The sequence below is a fragment of the Colletotrichum godetiae genome, assembly GCF_030913485.1.
Source record: "Colletotrichum godetiae strain CBS 193.32 chromosome Unknown BDP55scaffold_5, whole genome shotgun sequence".
NCBI lineage: Eukaryota > Fungi > Ascomycota > Sordariomycetes > Glomerellales > Glomerellaceae > Colletotrichum > Colletotrichum godetiae.
The window spans coordinates 1,125,781-1,144,824 of NW_026851253.1; the positions used below are offsets into that span (position 1 = coordinate 1,125,781).

Consider the following 19,044-nt stretch of genomic DNA (forward strand, 5'->3'; position numbering starts at 1 on the left):
TCATACCCACCCCCGGTCTTTTGGGCGACCCATCCGTCTTCCAGCCACCCCGTGCTCCTTCCCTTCGGTCGCGACATCCCAGCGAGCTTTTTGCACACAACGTCATTCGTCTCGGACACCGTTAATCGAAATCGCGTCACCTCGGTCGCTTCCATACCCGCGATAACATCGCCGCATTTGCGTTTGCGACTCCGAACCTCCTCCTCCATCAATCATGTCTACTTCGCGCAAGCGCCCTCGCGCCGAGGTCGAGGAAAACAAGGCCGAATGCCCCTTCAGCATCACCTATGCCGAACCCGACATCAAGGCACAGAAGAAATCTAAGAAGAGGAGGAAACCAGAGCAAGAAGAGGAGGACGGGAAGAAGAGCTCCAAGCAACTCTCTCCCTTCTCCCCTTCCGGTGACTTCAACGGCAAGAGCGCCAATGATGTTCTGGACCTGGAATATCATGTGCACCCGCAGAAGAAGTGGTTGGAGATGACGCGATACAATAGCTTTGTCCGTAAGTTGTTCAACAACAATCCATCGGCGATGGCCTTGCACTAACAGACGCGGGCGACAGTAAACGGGACGAAGTATTTCAGTGAGGGCTTTATCTATGTCGCAAACGACCAGACAGTCCAACGTCAAAAGGCCGCAGCGGAAGGCTCGACAGATGCCAACGAGCCGGAGAAGGTCCTGAAGCGGTCCAAGTCTGAAGACGACTGGGTAGCGCGCATTCTGGAGATCCGCGCTAGTGACGAACACCACGTCTATGCGCGCATATACTGGATGTACTGGCCGGAGGAGCTGCCAGAGGGCACGATGGAAGGAAAGAGATACACGGGAGGTCGTCAGCCGTACCACGGTCACAACGAGCTGATTGCTTCCAACCATAGTAGGTTCTATGCTTCGCGAGACATTAACCTCCAGTACTGACGAGAAGCAGTGGATATCATCAACGTCGTTAGTGTGACATTGCCCGCCACCGTCAAGCAATGGATTGAAGAGAACGACGACGAGATCCAGGAGGCCCTCTACTGGCGTCAAGCCTTCGATTGTCGCACCCAGCAGCTCTCGGTATGCACAACCCCTCGGAGCTAAGATCGGTCGTTTGAGGCTAACCCGTCATGCAGTCAGTCGAACGCACCTGTAAATGCCGGCAACCCGCCAACCCGGATAAGACCCTCGTCGGGTGCTCCAACAAGGAATGCGGCAAATGGCTACACGAGCACTGTCTTCGAGAAGAAACCCTGATGCGAACATACGAGAGACTTGGCAAGGACAAGCCCCACTTTACCGCGAAACCCCCGACAGACGGGACAGCGTCAGTCGCTGAGAGCGAAAGGGTCAAAGACGAAAAGCAGCTCGATGACGGTGTAAACGAACCTCTCAGCCCGACCGAGAGCGGTGCCGATGTGAAGCAAACAATCGACGCCAAGCCGAGCGATGCGCCGGAGGAGACCAATGGGCAGTCAGTGGCCGAGGGAACACCTGCCGTTGTCGATGAGCGTGTTTCGCAACCACCCACAACCCCTGCCACGCTAATCGTACCCGATGTGTCGGCGGCGGCGTCACGCAAGGCGAGATCCGCCAAGAAGAAGATTTCCTCCACCGATGCAAAGCCGTGGGAAGGTTTGTTCGAGGCGAGGATCTTGATGGACATGACCCCGTCGACAATTGAAATCAGGGACGTTCGGGAGAATGTCACCGAAGGCGAGAAGGTGTGGACTGAGCCGCTGCTCTGCGTCGTTTGCGGAGTGGGGATCAGCTAAATAATCGGCCTTGACATGGCTGCCAAATTACCGATCGATCCCTTGAATAAAGGATCATTTCCCAACACGCCTACGCGATGATGGGGTGCCGAGCTTCACTTCTCGCTGTACTTATTCCAGCAGGCACCTTGTTCAACACACCGACTGGCGATGACTTAGGAGGTGCCGCTGTTTTGCTTATGACGATCTCCAGTATGACTGGGTTCGTAAATCGACCCTGAAAACAAGTATTGGGAGAGGAATAGATGCCAAGAGGCATGTTGTAGGGGACGAGAGAAAGGCCTGGGCAGGCGGGGCGAGACGCGGACAACTGAAGGCGAGTCTCGGGGAAGAAGACTGGTTATTCGGGAGTGGCTGAGTTTTATTTTTCGCGCGAGGCGTTGGCGAATGGGGGGCGGGGGATTCATCTCGCAACTGAGTGAGGTTGGCATATGGAATAGGTCTTGGTATATCCTCAAGAGACAGAAGGACGCCAACCAAAGGGGACAAAAAGTGTGAACAAGGCCAGCAGAGCGGCCAATTTGGAGACCAGAGTCTTGCGAGCAGTTTCCTAGAGCTTACATGGTTTGTGGTCAAATGTTTACCTTATCCTCTTTTACTTTGCATCAGCCATTGCCATGATTGATTGATACTTGCTTGATTATCTTGGGGTGCCTTACACGTTCACTGTGACTATTGCTATCCAACACGAGGAGCTCCAACAGCTAAGGATACAGTGGAGAGCTTTGCTGACTCGAGATGTAGGTGACAACAGCTCCAAATACTACCTCCCTTTGTCCAGCTAGGTAAAGAGGTAGATAGGTAGGTGCCTCAAATTATGACGTGCATTTTGTAGCTCCATGCCTCTTCAACACAAGGTGGTAGGTGCAGTCCAGAGCTCACCCTGGCTGTGGGGTCCTGGGGAAGTCACACCCAGGGGCTAAGGACCGTCTACCCCGCCAGACCTTCCGCTAACAGTAACACTCCAACCTCAAAGATCACCCAAATCCAATCGACACCGCCACCCTTTCATCGCCAACGACTCCGAACACGCTCAAAGATAACCTCCTCCAACGATAGATACCAATACAAAGAGCCCATAATGGCCTCCGTCGACCCTTTCGACTCGGCTCTGTAAGACTGCAGGCAGCCCCTCCCCCCCAAAACGTCATGCACCAAAGCAAATCATCTCTAACCTGCCGCGTGTCTGCCCGTCTAGCGACCTCCTCCGCCGCCTGAACCCGAAACACACGACCGACCACCTGAATGCAATCATCTCCCTCGCACCGGATCTGACGGAGGACCTCCTCTCGTCCGTTGACCAACCCCTGACTGTCAAGCGCTGCAAGCAGACGGGCCGTGATTACCTCCTCTGCGACTACAACCGCGACGGCGACAGCTACCGCTCCCCATGGAGCAACCAGTTTGACCCACCTCTGGATGAGGGCGGCGTCGGCGGTGTTGGTGCCGGTGGTAGTGAGGGTGCCGGCGAGGGCGCAATCCCCAGCGAGAGGGTCCGCAAGATGGAGGTCAAGGCCAATGAGGCGTTTGACGTGTACCGAGACCTGTACTACGAGGGTGGTGTGAGCAGCGTATACTTTTGGAACCTGGACGATGGGTTCGCCGGCGTGGTTCTCTTGAAAAAATGTAAGGCTTCTCCCGTCCCCATTGAGTTCACGTCTGCGATCAGGAGCAAGCCCATTAGCTGACAGAACATCTCCCAATCACAGCCGCGACGCCCGGCGGAAGCGCAGAGGGCGTATGGGACTCGATCCACGTCTTCGAGGCCATTGAGCGCGGCCGAACAACGCAGTACAAGCTCACCTCGACCGTCATCCTCTCGCTCTCTACTTCGACCAACGCCCTGGGCGACATGGACCTCAGCGGCAACATGACACGGCAGGTCGAGCAGGAGCTTCCGGTCGACGGCGACGAGAGCCACATTGCCAACGTGGGACGGCTCGTTGAGGACATGGAGCTCAAGATGCGAAACCTGCTGCAGGAAGTCTACTTCGGCAAGGCCAAGGACGTCGTCGGCGACCTGCGGAGCGTGGGTAGCCTTAGTGAGGCTGGTAGGGACCGCGCGGCGCAGAGGGAGATTATCGGGAGCATGCAGAAGTGATGAGCCCCCAGTCCGGTCCTGCTTGAGCTCATCAAAGTTGTATCCTAAAGAATTGGAGCACAATTGATACCCCGCTCATGATATTGCGGGCATTGAGGTCTATGGTAGATGAGTAACACGGAGGCGTGGCGCTAGATATTGAGATCGGGTTGTACAGTTTTGTTTCCCAAGCCGGGCTTTTCAAAATCTCTCAGGATCGGCTCTCAATGTTGTGCGTCATTGGCGTCGGGATGGAGAAAAGCAACGATTGGGATTACCTCTCTCTTGTCTTGAATCCCTAGATCCCTGGCAGATGCATTTTCTTGCTCCGGCAGCAGTGCTGTAGGCATCACCCCATCCTCCCCATCCCCCCCTTTCTGAGCGAGAATGAGCAGGCGATTAGAAAAAGATGGTGGTTGAATTGCAAAAATTCGTGTTACTCTTTGTTCATGAGTGATTTTCCACTACAGTGTCCCTTGTCTAATGCGGTTTTGATTAAAAGTTCTGAGATGAATGTCTCCGATGTTCGGCATATAATTGCGATTCAACGAGGTGTCGATGGATCTATGTCTTACTGTGGCGCTTGGATGAACAGTCCGGCTTCAAAGTCAAGAAGCTGTCCTAGTTCTGGCAACTTCTGAGAATCTGCCATATTCTCACTTTTCGATACTCCCCGCAAGGATCGAGAGACGATGACATTCAAGTGAGCACGGAATGCGAATCGGGCAATCATGAAACCGGCAAAGCTCACCTACATGCAGCAAGCTTAGTTGCGGGCTGATTGCTTTCCTCAGCACGTTTCCCTTGGCCGCGTCCTCGGAGTGATATACCAAGAACCGAATTTGACGATTGTCGGGTAACTACACGTAGACCGAAATCGTGAGAATACACCACTGAACAACCTGGAAAGCCGGATTCATTGCACACGGCGACCAGTCGGAGACCTGCCGATGTAAAAGCAGTTCCCAACCTTGTGGCGTTTGTAAGTGTATTAGAATCGTGGCTGCATAAATACTGCCCACGCCGCAAAACTGTATGTCGAATTAGGACCGATAGTAGGGGTCCTGCATAGGTTCGGATCAACTTGGGACAGAGCTGACAGAGGCTTTGTTGCCTATTCTGATTCTGATTCTCGTTCTCGTTTCTCAGAATTGGGACACGTAATCGAACAAGTCGATCCGATCAGTCGAAACACCCGTAACTTAGCTGATATGCCCAGCTCTCAGCTAGCTTCACAGCAAAGTCGGCGACCCTGGCATCGTAGGACTCAGTCTCCATGCCCGGTTCGGTCCCGTGTGTCATGCTTGAAGATGCGGCGAGATACGCGGACCTCGACACTCAGCGAACGCCGGGCTCTCTATCTTCTTACGATAGGCTTTGGGGGGCGCAGTCAGGCTTTGTTTGATGACGAAGAGCATGAAGGTCGTAATGGGCGACTGATGCCCAACGTTGCCTGTCGAAGTTTAGGCGGCTAACGCGCCGACGCGGGAGCTGTCCATTCAAGGCGGGGTTTGGTTTGCAGAGAAGAAACCTGAGTAGTGTTGGCGGTTGCTGCACGGGTTGGTGCTGTGGAGCCTGCTTAGCTTTGGTGCTTGATGACGGACTTGCAAGATCAATAGTTGGCTCTGGCTCTGTCTCTGGCGCCGGAGGCGTCTGGGTTCCTAGCTCCAACGTCGTTGGCGTTGGCGCTGGCGCTGGTGTTCGTTCCTCGGTGGCGGGTAACCAAAGTCGATTATTTTGGGAAACACACACGAGAGTGAGTGCGATGCAAGTCAATGTCTCTCGTGCCCTCGTTCATCTTCAGGGGGATAGCCGATGTGAAAAGCGAAAAGATAACAAGGACTGACAAATTGAATCAGCCCTCACTCTCGCCAAAAAAGAAAACATGCGTGCTCCGTTGCAGAACAGATCCCACAAGATTTTTAGAACATGCAGCAGATCTCCTCTAGGACTCCCCGCATGCAGGATGCAGGGAGATGCGAAAAGCGAAAAGCCAAATGGCCGAAAGCTGTGCCCGAGCCCGAACCTGCCCGTGGAGCGCGCCGGTGCGTGTGCGGTTCACTGTCACACTGATTGCCCCCTTTTAAAGTTGAGATACGGCGACATGGCCTAGACAAGAAGCACCCATCTGCGAGGCGCATCATGGAAGGCCCCTGAGCGGGAACGGGGCGGGATCCATGGGATGGACACTTCGCGCCGCTGGCGCTAGCCGGAAGCTTGGGACGCAAGGTAGCCAACAGCAACGGCAGAGCCAATTAGAAGTAATTTTTTTCCCCTTTGATCTCGCATTGTTCATTTCGTAATTTGTTTCCAGCGAGATGGGCGTGTTACTCGGAATCGAGGCTGATGGTGAGACAAGATCTGTTGTATCGCTGTCTTGACTTGAGGGGATGGACTGTGGATAGCCGTGGTTCCTGGCCCGGGCCGGACAATGAAAAGAGAAGACGGAGATGCCGGCCGGCATGCAGGCGCAGGGCAAGCCGCAAGTGTTGAAGTGAGTGAGTGTGAGTGCGTGCATGCGTGGAAGACCGGGAATAGCGGGAGGGAAATCAACGAGTTGCCATCGGGCATGGATTGTTCCCTGCTTTTTGGCGAAGATCTCGGTGGTACGGGAAGGGGTGGACACGATATCAGGTATGTGTTGGGAGAAACCTGAGTCGGAACGCAACAGAATCCGAGGCTGTCGAGAAACATTATTGGACAATAGAAGGCAATTAGGGCGCGGAATTGCAGTGCGAGGGCACCATGGGTGCGTACCTTGCATGGCTTTTTCTGAAAGAATGGCACCGATGTCTCTCTGGAGACTATATTCTGTGTCTGAAGCATTGCGCGCATGTCTCTGCCGTGTATTTGGGATTCGATGGAGCCAATAGACGCAAGAAAGTGACGACAATAACGACAACCAGGGAAAGAGGTGACGGGGGTAGGCCTGGTTGAAGGCTCTGGGCAGCATGCGGACACGAGCCTCCCGTCTGGATTTCGATTTTCGGCAGAACGAACGTTCATCGATGAAAGTGGCTGACCTCGCCCCCTCCCCTCTTGTGATGATTTGATAGGAGTGGATGCTTGTCGTCGTCCAAAAGATGGTGGACGCTACGGCATGGAGTGGACCGGGGGACATCTTGCTGCTGCAACGATGTGGGGTTTCTAAGGGAGCACAGGGCACTGTAAATTTGGCGACAAGGAAGCAGGCCGTCTTGGTGTCTAGCCCATGGCTCCCGAGTTCCCATTGCCTTTTTGTGTGTGTGACCGAGTGAGAGCGGGTGCATGGCGAAGGAGCAACTTGGCGAAGACGGTCGATGAGAATGAGCATGCGATACCGGAGCTGTGGTTGTAAATTTCAGTTCGTGGTCGGTGGCATTTCGCCCCTTGGAACGCTGGCTTACCTAGTCAGAGTAATATCGCGGCCCATCTCAGATAGTAGAGGTACCTTACTCCGTACGGAGTATGCGTACCAAAGTTGTCCGTATGGCGGAAAACCTAGCACGGCAATTGGTAAGGTGCTTGTATCCGTATCGGTGAGATAGAGCGCCGTAGCCGCCGCCAGAACTTGTTCCTCTCCATCGGGGGGGATTGATTTCTTGGTGGATTGCGCCGCAGTCAGGGTTCAGGGTGCTGGAAAAGGATGCTCTCTGGTCTTTGGAGAAAGGAAAGGATCCCTAGCGTGTAAACGGAGTGACTCAGACGGAGCTGGCACGGCAGGCAGGACAATAGAGGACATGTCAGCGAGCTGCGTAAATTGAAACGTGAGATGATGGCGGGAGGACACCGACGAGAAGCTGCTGCAAGCTACGCTACCTGAACTAAGCTCGAGTAGGTGAGCAAGGTGAGATGGTGGTGGTGAGGTCAGCACTCAGCAGGCAGGGGCTCGGTAATAGCAACCTACGGGTAAGTTACGGATATTCCGTACGTATTCGCTCTTGCTTTGTGAAGATTCGTACGAAGTACGGAGTACATAGCCCGAGTAAGTAATTGAGGCAGGAATGGACTGGGAGTTGGACCTACCTGGACGTGACCTGGACCTGATGCTGGCGGGGAGCAAGTGGCAGGAGTTGTCCACGGGTTACCAACTCAAGTAAGAAGGCCAAAGTGCATGGCAGGCTTGAGTTCTGTAAGTGTGAAGTTTGAAGCTGCATAAAACCTCCACCAGCAATCCATCGGCCAGCTTAACTATTGTCAAGAAACCTCTTGGTTGTTGACTTTATGCTTGAAGAGCGTCAAGAAGTAAGAGACTGTGAGTGTTGTCACTTGTGAGTGTGAGTATGCGTGTGCGTGTGCGTGTGTGTGTACTTCGTACTCCGTATCCCTAGGGATATTGTCATTTCCAGAATCTCCTCTTTTCCTCCCACTTTCTTCGAGTCTTCATAGTGCCCCAGTGCCCCCCCTCGTCCCTTGACCCGCTCTCCGTTCGTTCCACGGCCCGCTCCAATATCCATCTAGCCCCCGTTTTGAATGACAGCACCATTGTATTGGAGGATACTCCGTGCTGGAGCTCGTCTTTGCTCTGTTTCGTCTCTTTTTTTATGCTGCTGCATTTCCGCTAAAATTTTGATTATTCCCTCCTTATTTTTCTGATACTTGTACGGGAGGGAACACAAAAAAAGGAGAAAGGGCCATCTGTCGTCTCAAGTTTCTCGATTTTGTCTTTTTTCCACGACGTGCGCAACGCCGCTGCCAACGCCACTGCCACCTTAGGTTGACTTATGTGCTTTTCGATATCATTATACGTAACCAACCAACTCGAATCTTTTACACTAGCACAACACACACACCTATCCGTACCTTACCTTACCTTGCCTTACCTTAGACGCACAAACATACCATACACAATCACATATATACATATACAGACGCACCCACGCATCTCTGTACATACGCACACCACCATCAAGCCTACAACCTCCTTTTTGTCATTATTCCTCTTGTGCCCCCCCTCGTCAGCTTCTCTCCTCCTCCTCCTCCTCCTCCTCCTCCTCCTCCTCCTCCTCCTCCTCCTCTTTTCACCCCTCCGACTGGTCTCCCCGCCTCTGCCATCTGACCTTAACAACATTGGTTGCCCTGATATCCGTAATTTATATCTCATCAGGGCCATTCGTCTGCCATCTTCATTCGGCGCCCTCCCCAAAGTCTTGCCCACCAACTATCCCGGGTGGACATTCGCCCCCCCCCCCCCCCCCCCCCCCAAATACCCCCTGCCGAGCTTCGCCCGCATCCATCCCGCTGCACCGTGGTTAACACTAAACTCGCGCAATCCTGGTGCTGCAACTCCCAGTCCCAGGGGGCCAGGGCAAAGCCGCAAATCACCCCTAACTTGACGGGAACCTGGACACCAGACGTCAACCCCGCCGTCCGTTACCCTCGCTGTCCTTGTCGTCCCTGCCCGTCAGAGGTACCTCTTCCCGCCTTGCCGCTGAGCGCCCAGTGCACCACCACCACAACCACGACCTCGAACCCCTCTGCCCCCAAACTTATCAACCTGCGCTGCTCATAATATCCTTTTCTTTCCGACGACACAACACCGCACACAAACGCACAACCACACGACCGACCGCCTCTGCCACCGAATCCCTCCCCCTTCCCTTCACCATGGCCGAGAAACCCTCAGTCCTGATCATCGGGGGGCTGGGCTACATCGGTCGCTTCCTGGCCCGCTACATCCACGACAATGACCTCGCATCAGAGGTCCGCGTTGTCGACAAGGCCTTGCCCCAACTCGCATGGCTTGCTCCCGAATTCCAGGACGCCTGCGCCGGCAGCAAATTCATGCAGGCCGATGCAAGCAGAGAACGTAAGTCACCCGACCCGAACGGCGACACGACCTGCTTTTCACCCTTTTCCTTTTCTCTCCCATTCACCACCTATCACCGCTCACTTGTCCACGTCTTTTCTTCACTTTCTCTTCTCTGGGGCCCATCCCCTCCCCTCCTCTCTGTCTTTGGCATCTCCAAGGTTTGCCAACCGACACAAATCCTAGAGAAACCACCCACTGTGATATTGCTCTTGGCTAACTGTTCTTGCTTTTTCTTTGCCCTCTTGCAGAAGCCCTAGCAAAGATATTCGACCGCGCCGACGGCAAACAGTGGGACTACGTTTTCAATTGCGGTGGCGAAACGAGATATTCTCAAGAGGATGAGGTTTACAAGTTGCGCTCTCTCGGCCTGTCGCTTGCCGTTGGCAAGGAGGCAGCCAAGCGCAAGGTCAAGGCCTTTATCGAACTCAGCACCGGCATGGTCTACAAGTCCGACTCGTCCCCGAGCAAAGAGGGCGACAAACTGAAGCCTTGGAGCAAAATTGCCGTCTACAAGCTGCAAGCCGAAGAGGAGTTGGCAAAGATTGAGGGGTACGTATCCCGGGCCTCGCTCGCCACCTAGCGTTCCCAAAGCTCCGTCTACCTTGCGGAGCGCATCGTCGTGTATCATTCCAAGCTGACTCAACGACACTATTTTTCTAGACTGAACCTCATCATTGTCCGTTTAGCACACGTCTACGGCCCGTACGCATCGCAATGGGTCGCAACGGCACTTTGCATGGCCCGTGTCTACCAATACCTGGAGAGCGAAATGAAGTGGCTGTGGGACAAGGGCCTCCGACAGAACACGGTACATATTACAGATGCCGTACGAGCACTTTGGGATATCACGACGTGGTACAGCAAAGGCAAGGACAAGTGGGATGTCAAGACCATGGGCAAAGTGCCCACGTTTAACGTTGTCGACAAGGGCATCACCACACAAGGCACCATGTCCGAGATTATTGGCGACATCTTCAAGATCGAGACGGGATTCCAGGGACAACTCATCAGCACATTTGCGCGCCTAAACATGGATAGCGTCGTCGACGATGTCAACGACGAGCTTATGGGACCGTGGGCCGAACTGCTCGAGAAGGCGGGCATTGCGCGGCCGGGACCTCTCACGCCCTTTATGGAGAAGGAGCTGTTGAAGGATACGGATCTGAGCATGGATGGCAACCGTTTAGAGCAAGTCGTTGGCTTCCAGTACGAAAAGCCCAAGTTGACCAAGGAATTGGTCGAGGAGGTGATTGAGAGCTACAAGACGATGAATTGGTGGCCGTGACGGACACGGATGACGGACAGAAACGAACTAGAAGCATAAAAAAGCGTGCGGATGATGACTTTCGGCCTGGGTTCGTTGGACTCGAAGGAACGGGGGAGGACACCAGCGCAGGCGCAGGCGCGAGTTGCGGAATCGAGAGAGGGAGAGAGAGGGAGAGCGCGCGCCATGATATCAGTCGAATCGTTTGTTTGGAAACTCCACTGCGTGCGAGCAGCATTCAGGAGCCGATGGCGGGGAGCGCCGGGGCATTTGTATAACCAAGATATCCTTTTCCTTTTATTACTCTTCGTAGCTCCGGCCATGTATATTGGCACCATTTTTGAAGGTAATAATCCACGACGAAATTAGGCGAAAAAACAAAGACCGTGCAAGTATTGAGCGCGCAAATTCTTGAAGCAGGTTCAAAGCGATGGAGCTGTACCTGAGCTGTCACAGGCAGGGGGTTGCCTGCTGGCATCTTCTTGAAACAGCAAAGAGCTCTCACGTGTGGTTTTTCGCGGGCAGGAACGTCGCGGACGGCCACCTCTTGGCCCCGTGGTAACTGGGATTCTCCTACCTGCATGACTGAGTTCTTTGGAGCTTGGCCCCGCCGTAACGAGGGATCTCCCTCCTCGCTGCAGCGCTGCTTATCATCTCGAGGAGTAGAAGGCTCAAAGCTTCGACCATCGGCCGGAACCCTTTCGGACGCAAGAGTCATCCCAGTCAGGCACCACACATCCTCGAGACGATTCGTCGAATAGACGAGTCTGGTTCGGAATATCTCGTTGCGCTTCGCTTCGCTCGCTTGTGGCACGGCTGTTAAAACACATCGTTCCCCGATGGTCGGTTCAGGGTCTGATTCAGGAGCCAGGAGACCAGAGACAGGTCCGCTCGACGTCGGCAATGGTTGGGTGGCACTACTGTGGGAGCTGTCAAATGTCTGCAGTGAAACCCAAGCTGAGGCAGAGGGCCGCTGACGGGATGCTGTCGTGCGATGAGGCATCCGAGACGGGTAGCAGTCTGTACCAGCTAGTCGATCACCGAGTCCACTGCTGAATGTTCTGAGATACTGAGATTGAGACGCCACACGATAGCTTTAGCCAGGCTTGAGGGAGGTTTTATGGAGATGAATCCGTCGACGGGGAGAGTGAGCCTGGGCTGGAAAAAGAATGCAGCTCGCTTGGTTGGGCCCCCGTCCCATTCCGCCACCACGGGCAAAAGTAGCGTCCGTCCCGCACATGCTTAGAACTGAAAAAGGCTGAGTGTGGCCAAAAGTCTGCCGAAGCCGTGGGGTGGCATCTCCCGCCTGATGACCCGAGACGGGATGGAGAGTTGGGGAGGACCGAGTTCGTGATTGGCGTCGTGTCATTGGGCGGAGTAGAGGGGAAAGAAGCTGTCGGTGTATGCGACATTGCTGTTCGGATACAAGCGTCAAGCAGTGTCGAAGCTCTCAGATGAATTGCGCGCCTGTGAGGTGTTGTCTGTCCCTGCGTCTGTCTGCTTTACCCGTCATGCATATGCCTACCTTGGATTACTTCAGGTAATGACCCTTGCCCGCCCTGCATCATGAAGACCGTGCAAGAGCCCATTTGGTCTTTTTTTTTTCTTTTTTCTTCTTCTGTGTCTTCTTCAGCGCTGTCTCGAACCTCGGAACCTGCGGTGTCTGTTCACCCCTGAGTTTGTCCTTTTTTGGCTGCCTGATTGGGAAGCGACACACTGACACTCAGGGTGCACATGGGACGGGGGCGAGCATCGTCGAGGTCGATGTTCTGGTATTGGTCTTGAAGAACGGTTGTTCGGATTGCTACGTTCCCCGTACTATCTCTAAATGGACGCAACCCGGACCGGGCTAGGCGGCCAGATTGGGGAAGTGAGTGTCGGGCTGGTTGCTGCCATTGGCCGTTTGTTTCGCGCAGGTCCAGGTGGTATGCTGGCATGCCCAGATTCGGGGAGTTAAGAGGAGGATTAAAATGCTGACAGGAGCGTAGTTCTGGGTGTGGGAGGTTGCAGTCTGCAGAGAAGGGTGTATGCGGTCATGATCTCACGCGCGCTCCCTTTTCGAGGTAGATTGGCAGGGTCTGGGGTAAAGCGTAAGGGTGTGGAGGTTGTCTCGCGAGCCTCGGCCCCGACGTCTGAGCTGTCGCAGAAGGTTCGTGTGATAGAGAGCTGTCCTTATTCGGGGCTGGCTGAGCGATTGCGAAGAAGGGAGTGAGAGAGAGAGCGAGAGCTTCTTCTCTTCATGTGAAAGCGTGGCAGTGGCAGTGTCAGTGTGGGGAGGGATACTTCCCCGCCCCGCTTGTCCAAGGTAAGGAAGGTAAGGTAAGGTAAGGTAGGTAGGTACCTCCCAACTCCAATTCAAGCTGTTGGTACGAAGTACTGCGGCAGACACCCTGTTGGACCTGAAGAGCTCGTTCCTGACTTGACCTGACTGGAAAGAGCTGATGCCGGAGCAGACGGCGTATAAGAAGGCGCCGACGGATTGGGCGCCTTCCATCCGGAGTCAAATTCCACGTCACCTTTGTTGCTCAGCCCAACTTCTTCTTTCCCATCTTCTTATTTATTCTACCGCCAATTTACAAACCAAAAGAAGAAGGTGGCTTACCTGAAACAGACTTTGTGCCTGCCTTGAGTAACGACTTTGGCTTGACGACATCCCACCTTTGCGAACCGGGCCTACCTACATTTACGTATCTCACCTCTGCGGACCCGTTGACATTTTGTCCCCATTGCAACCCCTCCAACCACCACCGACCTAAAGGTACTTTACCGCCACCACCACACCTTTGTCTCCCTTTCTACCCGTTGAAGCTCACCAAAGCTTCAGGACATAAAAACTAAATACCTCCTCGGTCAAATTTCATCACAACACAGACCAAGCACATTCACACTCACAACACACATCACATCAAAATGGCTGCTCCCGCCACAAAGACGATCGCCGACCTCAATGGCCAGTGGGTCATGGTACGTTCATCCATGTTCTGGACAGCACCACGAAGCAGAGCAGGTGCGCAAAGAAAGGAGACTGACAGCCACAATAGAACAAGACCCTCTCCGATTCACCGGAGCCTGCCCTCGCCCTCCAGGGCATTGGCTGGATGACCCGTAAGGCTGTCGGCCTTGCCACTGTCACCCTCCACGTCAAGCAGTACACCGCCCCGCCCTCTCCTCCTGCCACCGGCACTGAGCCCGTCACCCACTTCGATATTGACCAGTTCGCCACGGCCGGCCTCAAGGGCACTACGGAGAAGCGCTGCGTCGACAACGAGTGGCGTGAGCACTCCGACTGGATGTTCGGTAGCGTCCGTGGCCAGAGCCGCTGGATGACTCTCGCCGAGATCGAGGACGAATTCCTCAAGAAGGGCTGGCTCGAGGGCGAAGCCGAGGCCACCGGCCCCGATGGCAAGACCCACCTCTACAGCCACGTCGAGAGCATCGACAACGGCTGGACTGCCTCCCAGATCTGGGGCTTCCAGACCATCGATGGAGAGAGACGCTACACCCGTAACGTTCTCGTTCAGAAGGGCGGTAAGAGAGTCGAGATTCGCCTCGTCTACGACTACCTTCCTTAAATCTGACGCACGCGGCGTTTTCTGGGAATTCTTTACATTGCGGTTGGATGATGAGACCGGTTCTACTATACACGAAGCATGACTACCACACGCGCTTGCAAGACGGACCGTGCCGTTTTGCTGGTAGGCTAGGAAATAGCCCGACGAAGAGTAGACTTTGAGAGCATGGATAGCAATTGAACCCGTCTGAAAAACACCTAGTCGGTGGATGCTCATTTATAAAAATGTACGTGACGACAAGAGAGAGCAATGTTGAATCGTCTGCTTGTCTACCAGTCATGGTCCCAATGCTTCCCTTCGGTTCAACATGCGAACCGCCAACGCCTGAGTTGGTGCAGCCACCCGTCTCGTCTACCATGTGTCGTCGTTCCATAGATTCATTACGACCGTTGGATGCTTGCCGACATCCTAGTTCTCTCTGTATACCGCTACCGATCTGTCCTCAGCCCTTTTCACTCACGCCGGTCTCCTCTTGACAAACTCCTCGAGATCCTGCACCGTCGCGACACCCAGTACGAAACGCCTCTTCTCGTCCGTGATGACGGCAAAGTGGCTCTTCTTCGCCTCGACGCCGTCGCCAGCAAAAAAGGCCTCGAGCTCCTCCAGCGGTGTCTGCATGGTGATGACGCGGTAGGTGCGGCCTTTACGCTGGAAGCGGACCATGGCTTTCGAGAGGGGGTCCTCGGGCTTGACCTTGCCGGCGTCGAGGAGGGCCTGGAGGTGAGGGATGGCGAGGTAGCCGACGAGAGCGCGGTGGGCGTCGACGACGGTCAGGTGGGTGTAGTCGCGCTCAAAGGCAGAGATGAGGGCGTGGGAGATGGGGTCGGTGGGCGTTAGGGAGAGGGCGGCGGGGGGTCGATGTCTTCTACTGTGGCCTACGATGGGAGGGAAGAGGTTAGTCGGGGGAAAAGGGCTCAAGGTCTGTGGTCCGGGGCGGAGGGACGGGAGAAGGGAGGGTTGGTTTAGAGGGGATGTTCACGTACACCGCGGTAGCGGGAGGACCATTTTGACACGAAGGGACTGGAGGTTTCGCTGGTTTGCAACGTAGGCGCCGCGGCGGCAGGAGTGGAAGCCAGAGCCGCCATTGTTGGGAATTGATAATCTTGTGAACACTCTCAAATCTAAGGTCGAAAGTCGAGACAGAGTGGGTATCACCAATCGTGGTTGGTGCCGGTCGCTTGTGCAAGTGAGTTGAAAGATGATATCAATTATCGCGGGGTTCTTTTGGAGAGAGGAGGGGCGGTGTCGACAGGGCGGGAAGATTTGGCGGCAAGGTACGGGAAACGCCACAGTTGATAGTCGGGCGGTGTCTCGGATTTTGCTCACAGACGCGCGCCGCTGATGGGCGCCCGGGGGCCGGCTGCTGGATTGCGAATTTGCATGTCGCCGATGTGGGGGGTGGGATCCAGCTGTTCACACGGTCCACCTGCACCTGGTATCCGCAGGTAATTGTTAAGGTTTCGCTGAAGCTGCCTGCCGCCGTTCCTTCACCGACCTTGGGCGGGTTCCACAGCGGGGTGTTACTGCTGAAGAGTCACCAAAGCCACCGGACGGGAGCTATCGGGTAGAGCATCACGGAATAGCCCGTTGATACAAATATTAAGAGAAGTTGAAACAAGGAATACCAGATTAGTCCTACCATTTCGAGAATGAGATCCATAGAATTCCGGTCATCTGCTCGCTGAAATTTTCTTGTCTCTTGCATCGAGAACGAACATGTCCCCTTGAAAAATCCCTCGACGGAAGTTCTCATGATCACGGTCAGCCTGGATGCTCTAGTGTAGTTTCAAAGCAATTTCCTATTTGGGCCATCGGCTCTATCGCAAAAGTAGACAACGTATCTACACCTTCTTGGTTCCGGTGCTTTTTATAAACTTCACGGAACAAAATCACGAGTAAAAGATGGATTGAGGATGACTTAAATAGACAGTAAGGATAAATCTAAATTGACAAGCGGTTGGCGGACGATGGTAATGAAAAACGACGCCGGGAGACGAAACAACGAATTCACGGCGAAGTCCCATAAAATCCGGGGATAAGCGCGGGCCATTTCGCGATAACACGGGAGCCTTTCCTCTCGTCGTATCCTGTCGCATACCGGTGCCCCACTCGAGCTACTTCTGCTCTAGTACACAGTACAGCAACTCTCACTCGAGGTCCAGACCCCCCATTGTGAGGTGTGATGTCACCCATACCGTCCCGACGCCTTTCGCAGCAGCTGTTGGTCACTGGCGCGTAAGCTCTACCCAAGTCCAGAAGACATCACCGAGCAAACTGTCGATGAGGTCGAGGTACCCGCGACATGGACGTGACCGAACCATCCGAACCGACCCCTTCTCTCACATCTCTAGGCTCCTCCTCCTCCTCCTCTATCGCAGTCAAGGGAATTACCACTCGCTCGCTGGGCCCCCAGTCCTTCCTGAGCTATCCTGTTCGTCCACTCACCAGCGCTGGCGCCCCCTTTCCCCCAATTATATTCGCATGATAATAAACCTGCTTCTGACCTCTCTCTCATTCTGATTCCCTCTTCTTCCTCTGTGTATGTGTATTTGCGACAGCTTCGCTCGCAACCCTCTTCCCTCCCTCTGCTTCCGTATTCTCGAGAAACGAGTCCTCCATCCTCAAGGTGCTCTCGCATAAGCCGAAAACGGTCACTTGTGTCGCGTGACTGACGTTGCACCAACTCTCCTCTCCTCCTGTTCTTTGAGCTAGAAATCCCCTCAGCTCGCTCCTTCGGTAAGTAGCAACCCTCAACATCTTTGGTTTACCCTCTTCAGCATCGCGCTGTGAACGCCTATTGCTGGTGTCGGCCGCCTCCTCCGAGCTCGAGCTTCTATAGCGAAACTCAATTGCGCGCTCCTCCTGCCTCTCGAGCTTATCGCAGGGGTATAATCGTCCTTCACGTTACCTCCTGACTAACTTCACCGGCCAGATATTCTTGCAGAAGAACTCCCATACCATCCACCTCTTCTGGTCCAGACGAATTGCGTCCCGACCACCATGTCGTTCCTCTACCCCAGACAGGATACCCTCAAGGGATGCTTCTCGTCCCCCTTCAACAGCCGCCTTAACAAGACCGCGGATACCACGGCCATGGCGAAACCAACGCGCTACCAGGCCCGCCCCGAGCTCTACGGCGCCTTCTCCACCGTCGACGACGTCAAGGGCAAGGCGAAGCAGCTCAGTGCCGAGGCCACGGCCGAGTTTGAAAAGGCCAGCGCCAAGGCCCAGTCTGCGGCCGGCGGCAAGATTGAGCTGTACTCTGGACAATACTATGCTGCTTGCACCGTCGGTGGTCTCATGGCCTGCGTGAGTTTCCTCTGTTCCTTCTTGGTCTTGAATCGTTGTCGTCGTCCTTGACGGGTGACCTGGTCTCCGGTCCGGGGTCCCCACAACGGCGCGGGGCCCCGGCGCCCGGCCGCGACGGCAACGCATGAGAAGCGCACGACTAACACGGGACGCTAGGGCTTGACGCATACCGCAGTGACTCCTCTGGATCTCGTCAAAGTGAGGAGGCAAATCGATTCGAAGCTGTACCGCGGAAACTTCCAGGCTTGGGGAATGATTTTCCGAAAGGAGGGTCTCCGCGGCATTATGACCGGCTGGGGCCCAACCTTCTGGGGATATTCCGCGCAGGGAGCTTGCAAGTACGGATTCTACGAATACTTCAAAAAGGTGTGACCAAACATTATCCATGATTAATCTCTCGTCCCAGCCCGGGGAAGGAAAACCTCTGGACTAACATGCAACCCTCAAGACCTACGCCGACCTCGCGGGCCCCGACAACGCCAAAAAGTACCAGACGATCCTCTTCCTCTCCGCCTCGGCCTCCGCCGAGTTCCTCGCCGACATCGCCCTCTGCCCCTTTGAGGCCGTCAAGGTCCGCATGCAGGGCGGCATCCCCTCCCCCTACAAGGGCACTCTCGACGGCATCAGCAAAATCACGGCCAAGGAAGGGTGGGGAGGCCTCTACAAGGGCCTGTACCCGCTCTGGGGCCGACAGATCCCCTACACCATGATGAAGTTTGCCTCCTTTGAGACCATTGTCGAGATGATGTACGCCCGCCTCCCCGGCCAGAAGTCCGACTACAGCAAGGCCGCGCAGACGGGCGTGTCGTTTGTCAGCGGTTACCTGGCCGGTATCCTCTGCGCCATCGTCTCCCACCCGGCCGACGTCATGGTCAGCAAGCTCAACGCGAACCGCGCTCAGGGCGAGGCGTTTGGTGCGGCCATGGGCAGGATCTACAAGGACATTGGATTCTCTGGCCTCTGGAACGGTCTGCCTGTCCGTATTGTCATGATTGGTACCCTGACCGGTCTCCAGTGGATGATTTACGTGAGTGACCATCAGAATTTTGTTGAGAAAAGTGTGACAGAACTGACATGATGGACAGGACTACTTCAAGATCTTTATGGGCTTCCCCACTACCGGAGGAGCAGCCCCCCCCCCGCCGAGAAGAAGTAAGTTAAGGGATATTCTATCGGTTGGGTGTACGGAGGGCTTTACTCGCGCGACCTGCGTTACCCAGCTAGTATACTATGTACACCGAGGACCTCTTGAGGGAGTCCTCTTAGCTCTTAC

At 54.7% G+C, this 19,044-nt stretch overlaps 7 protein-coding genes across 7 annotated transcripts; 5 read left to right on the forward strand and 2 right to left on the reverse strand.

Annotated features, from left to right (window-relative positions):
- The first annotated feature begins 74 nt into the window (after positions 1 to 74).
- On the forward strand, positions 75 to 1,833 carry BDP55DRAFT_313336 (BAH domain-containing protein). Its single transcript, XM_060566698.1, has 4 exons — positions 75 to 503; positions 564 to 878; positions 930 to 1,060; positions 1,117 to 1,833. The coding sequence occupies exons 1-4, from the start codon at positions 215 to 217 to the stop codon at positions 1,753 to 1,755; spliced, it is 1,374 nt and encodes a 457-aa protein (XP_060434628.1). The 5' UTR covers positions 75 to 214; the 3' UTR covers positions 1,756 to 1,833.
- A 1,003-nt stretch (positions 1,834 to 2,836) lies between these two features.
- BDP55DRAFT_543613 (F-actin capping protein) lies at positions 2,837 to 3,856 on the forward strand (the record flags this gene model as incomplete). The annotated part of the gene is made up of 4 exons (XM_060568420.1): positions 2,837 to 2,868; positions 2,954 to 3,185; positions 3,228 to 3,381; positions 3,465 to 3,856. The coding sequence occupies 4 exons, from the start codon at positions 2,837 to 2,839 to the stop codon at positions 3,854 to 3,856; spliced, it is 810 nt and encodes a 269-aa protein (XP_060434629.1).
- Positions 3,857 to 9,421: 5,565 nt separating this feature from the next.
- BDP55DRAFT_627619 (NAD dependent epimerase/dehydratase) lies at positions 9,422 to 10,911 on the forward strand (the record flags this gene model as incomplete). The annotated part of the gene is made up of 3 exons (XM_060571782.1): positions 9,422 to 9,623; positions 9,875 to 10,175; positions 10,287 to 10,911. 3 exons carry the CDS (start codon positions 9,422 to 9,424, stop codon positions 10,909 to 10,911), a joined length of 1,128 nt encoding a protein of 375 aa, XP_060434630.1.
- Positions 10,912 to 11,128: 217 nt separating this feature from the next.
- BDP55DRAFT_627620 (uncharacterized protein) lies at positions 11,129 to 11,893 on the reverse strand (the record flags this gene model as incomplete). The annotated part of the gene is made up of 1 exon (XM_060571783.1): positions 11,129 to 11,893. One exon carries the CDS (start codon positions 11,891 to 11,893, stop codon positions 11,129 to 11,131), a length of 765 nt encoding a protein of 254 aa, XP_060434631.1.
- Positions 11,894 to 13,800: 1,907 nt separating this feature from the next.
- Positions 13,801 to 14,462, forward strand: BDP55DRAFT_543568 (uncharacterized protein; the record flags this gene model as incomplete). Its single annotated transcript, XM_060568418.1, has 2 exons — positions 13,801 to 13,854; positions 13,932 to 14,462. 2 exons carry the CDS (start codon positions 13,801 to 13,803, stop codon positions 14,460 to 14,462), a joined length of 585 nt encoding a protein of 194 aa, XP_060434632.1.
- Positions 14,463 to 14,918: 456 nt separating this feature from the next.
- BDP55DRAFT_690701 (uncharacterized protein) lies at positions 14,919 to 15,547 on the reverse strand (the record flags this gene model as incomplete). Its single annotated transcript, XM_060576893.1, has 2 exons — positions 14,919 to 15,337; positions 15,442 to 15,547. The coding sequence occupies 2 exons, from the start codon at positions 15,545 to 15,547 to the stop codon at positions 14,919 to 14,921; spliced, it is 525 nt and encodes a 174-aa protein (XP_060434633.1).
- A 1,628-nt stretch (positions 15,548 to 17,175) lies between these two features.
- On the forward strand, positions 17,176 to 18,879 carry BDP55DRAFT_649035 (mitochondrial carrier domain-containing protein). The gene is made up of 3 exons (XM_060573887.1): positions 17,176 to 17,771; positions 17,928 to 18,137; positions 18,220 to 18,879. Exons 1-3 carry the CDS (start codon positions 17,463 to 17,465, stop codon positions 18,847 to 18,849), a joined length of 1,149 nt encoding a protein of 382 aa, XP_060434634.1. The 5' UTR covers positions 17,176 to 17,462; the 3' UTR covers positions 18,850 to 18,879.
- The last annotated feature ends 165 nt before the right edge of the window (positions 18,880 to 19,044 follow it).

Coding starts and splice junctions, on each gene's coding strand:
- BDP55DRAFT_649035 (XM_060573887.1), top strand. CDS start 17,463: ATGTCGTTCCTCTACCCCAGACAGGATACCCTCAAGGGATGCTTCTCG. Junction 17,772..17,927: donor TCGGTGGTCTCATGGCCTGC/GTGAGTTTCCTC, acceptor ACGGGACGCTAG/GGCTTGACGCATACCGCAGT. Junction 18,138..18,219: donor TCTACGAATACTTCAAAAAG/GTGTGACCAAAC, acceptor GCAACCCTCAAG/ACCTACGCCGACCTCGCGGG.
- BDP55DRAFT_313336 (XM_060566698.1), top strand. CDS start 215: ATGTCTACTTCGCGCAAGCGCCCTCGCGCCGAGGTCGAGGAAAACAAG. Junction 504..563: donor GCGATACAATAGCTTTGTCC/GTAAGTTGTTCA, acceptor CGCGGGCGACAG/TAAACGGGACGAAGTATTTC. Junction 1,061..1,116: donor GTCGCACCCAGCAGCTCTCG/GTATGCACAACC, acceptor CCCGTCATGCAG/TCAGTCGAACGCACCTGTAA.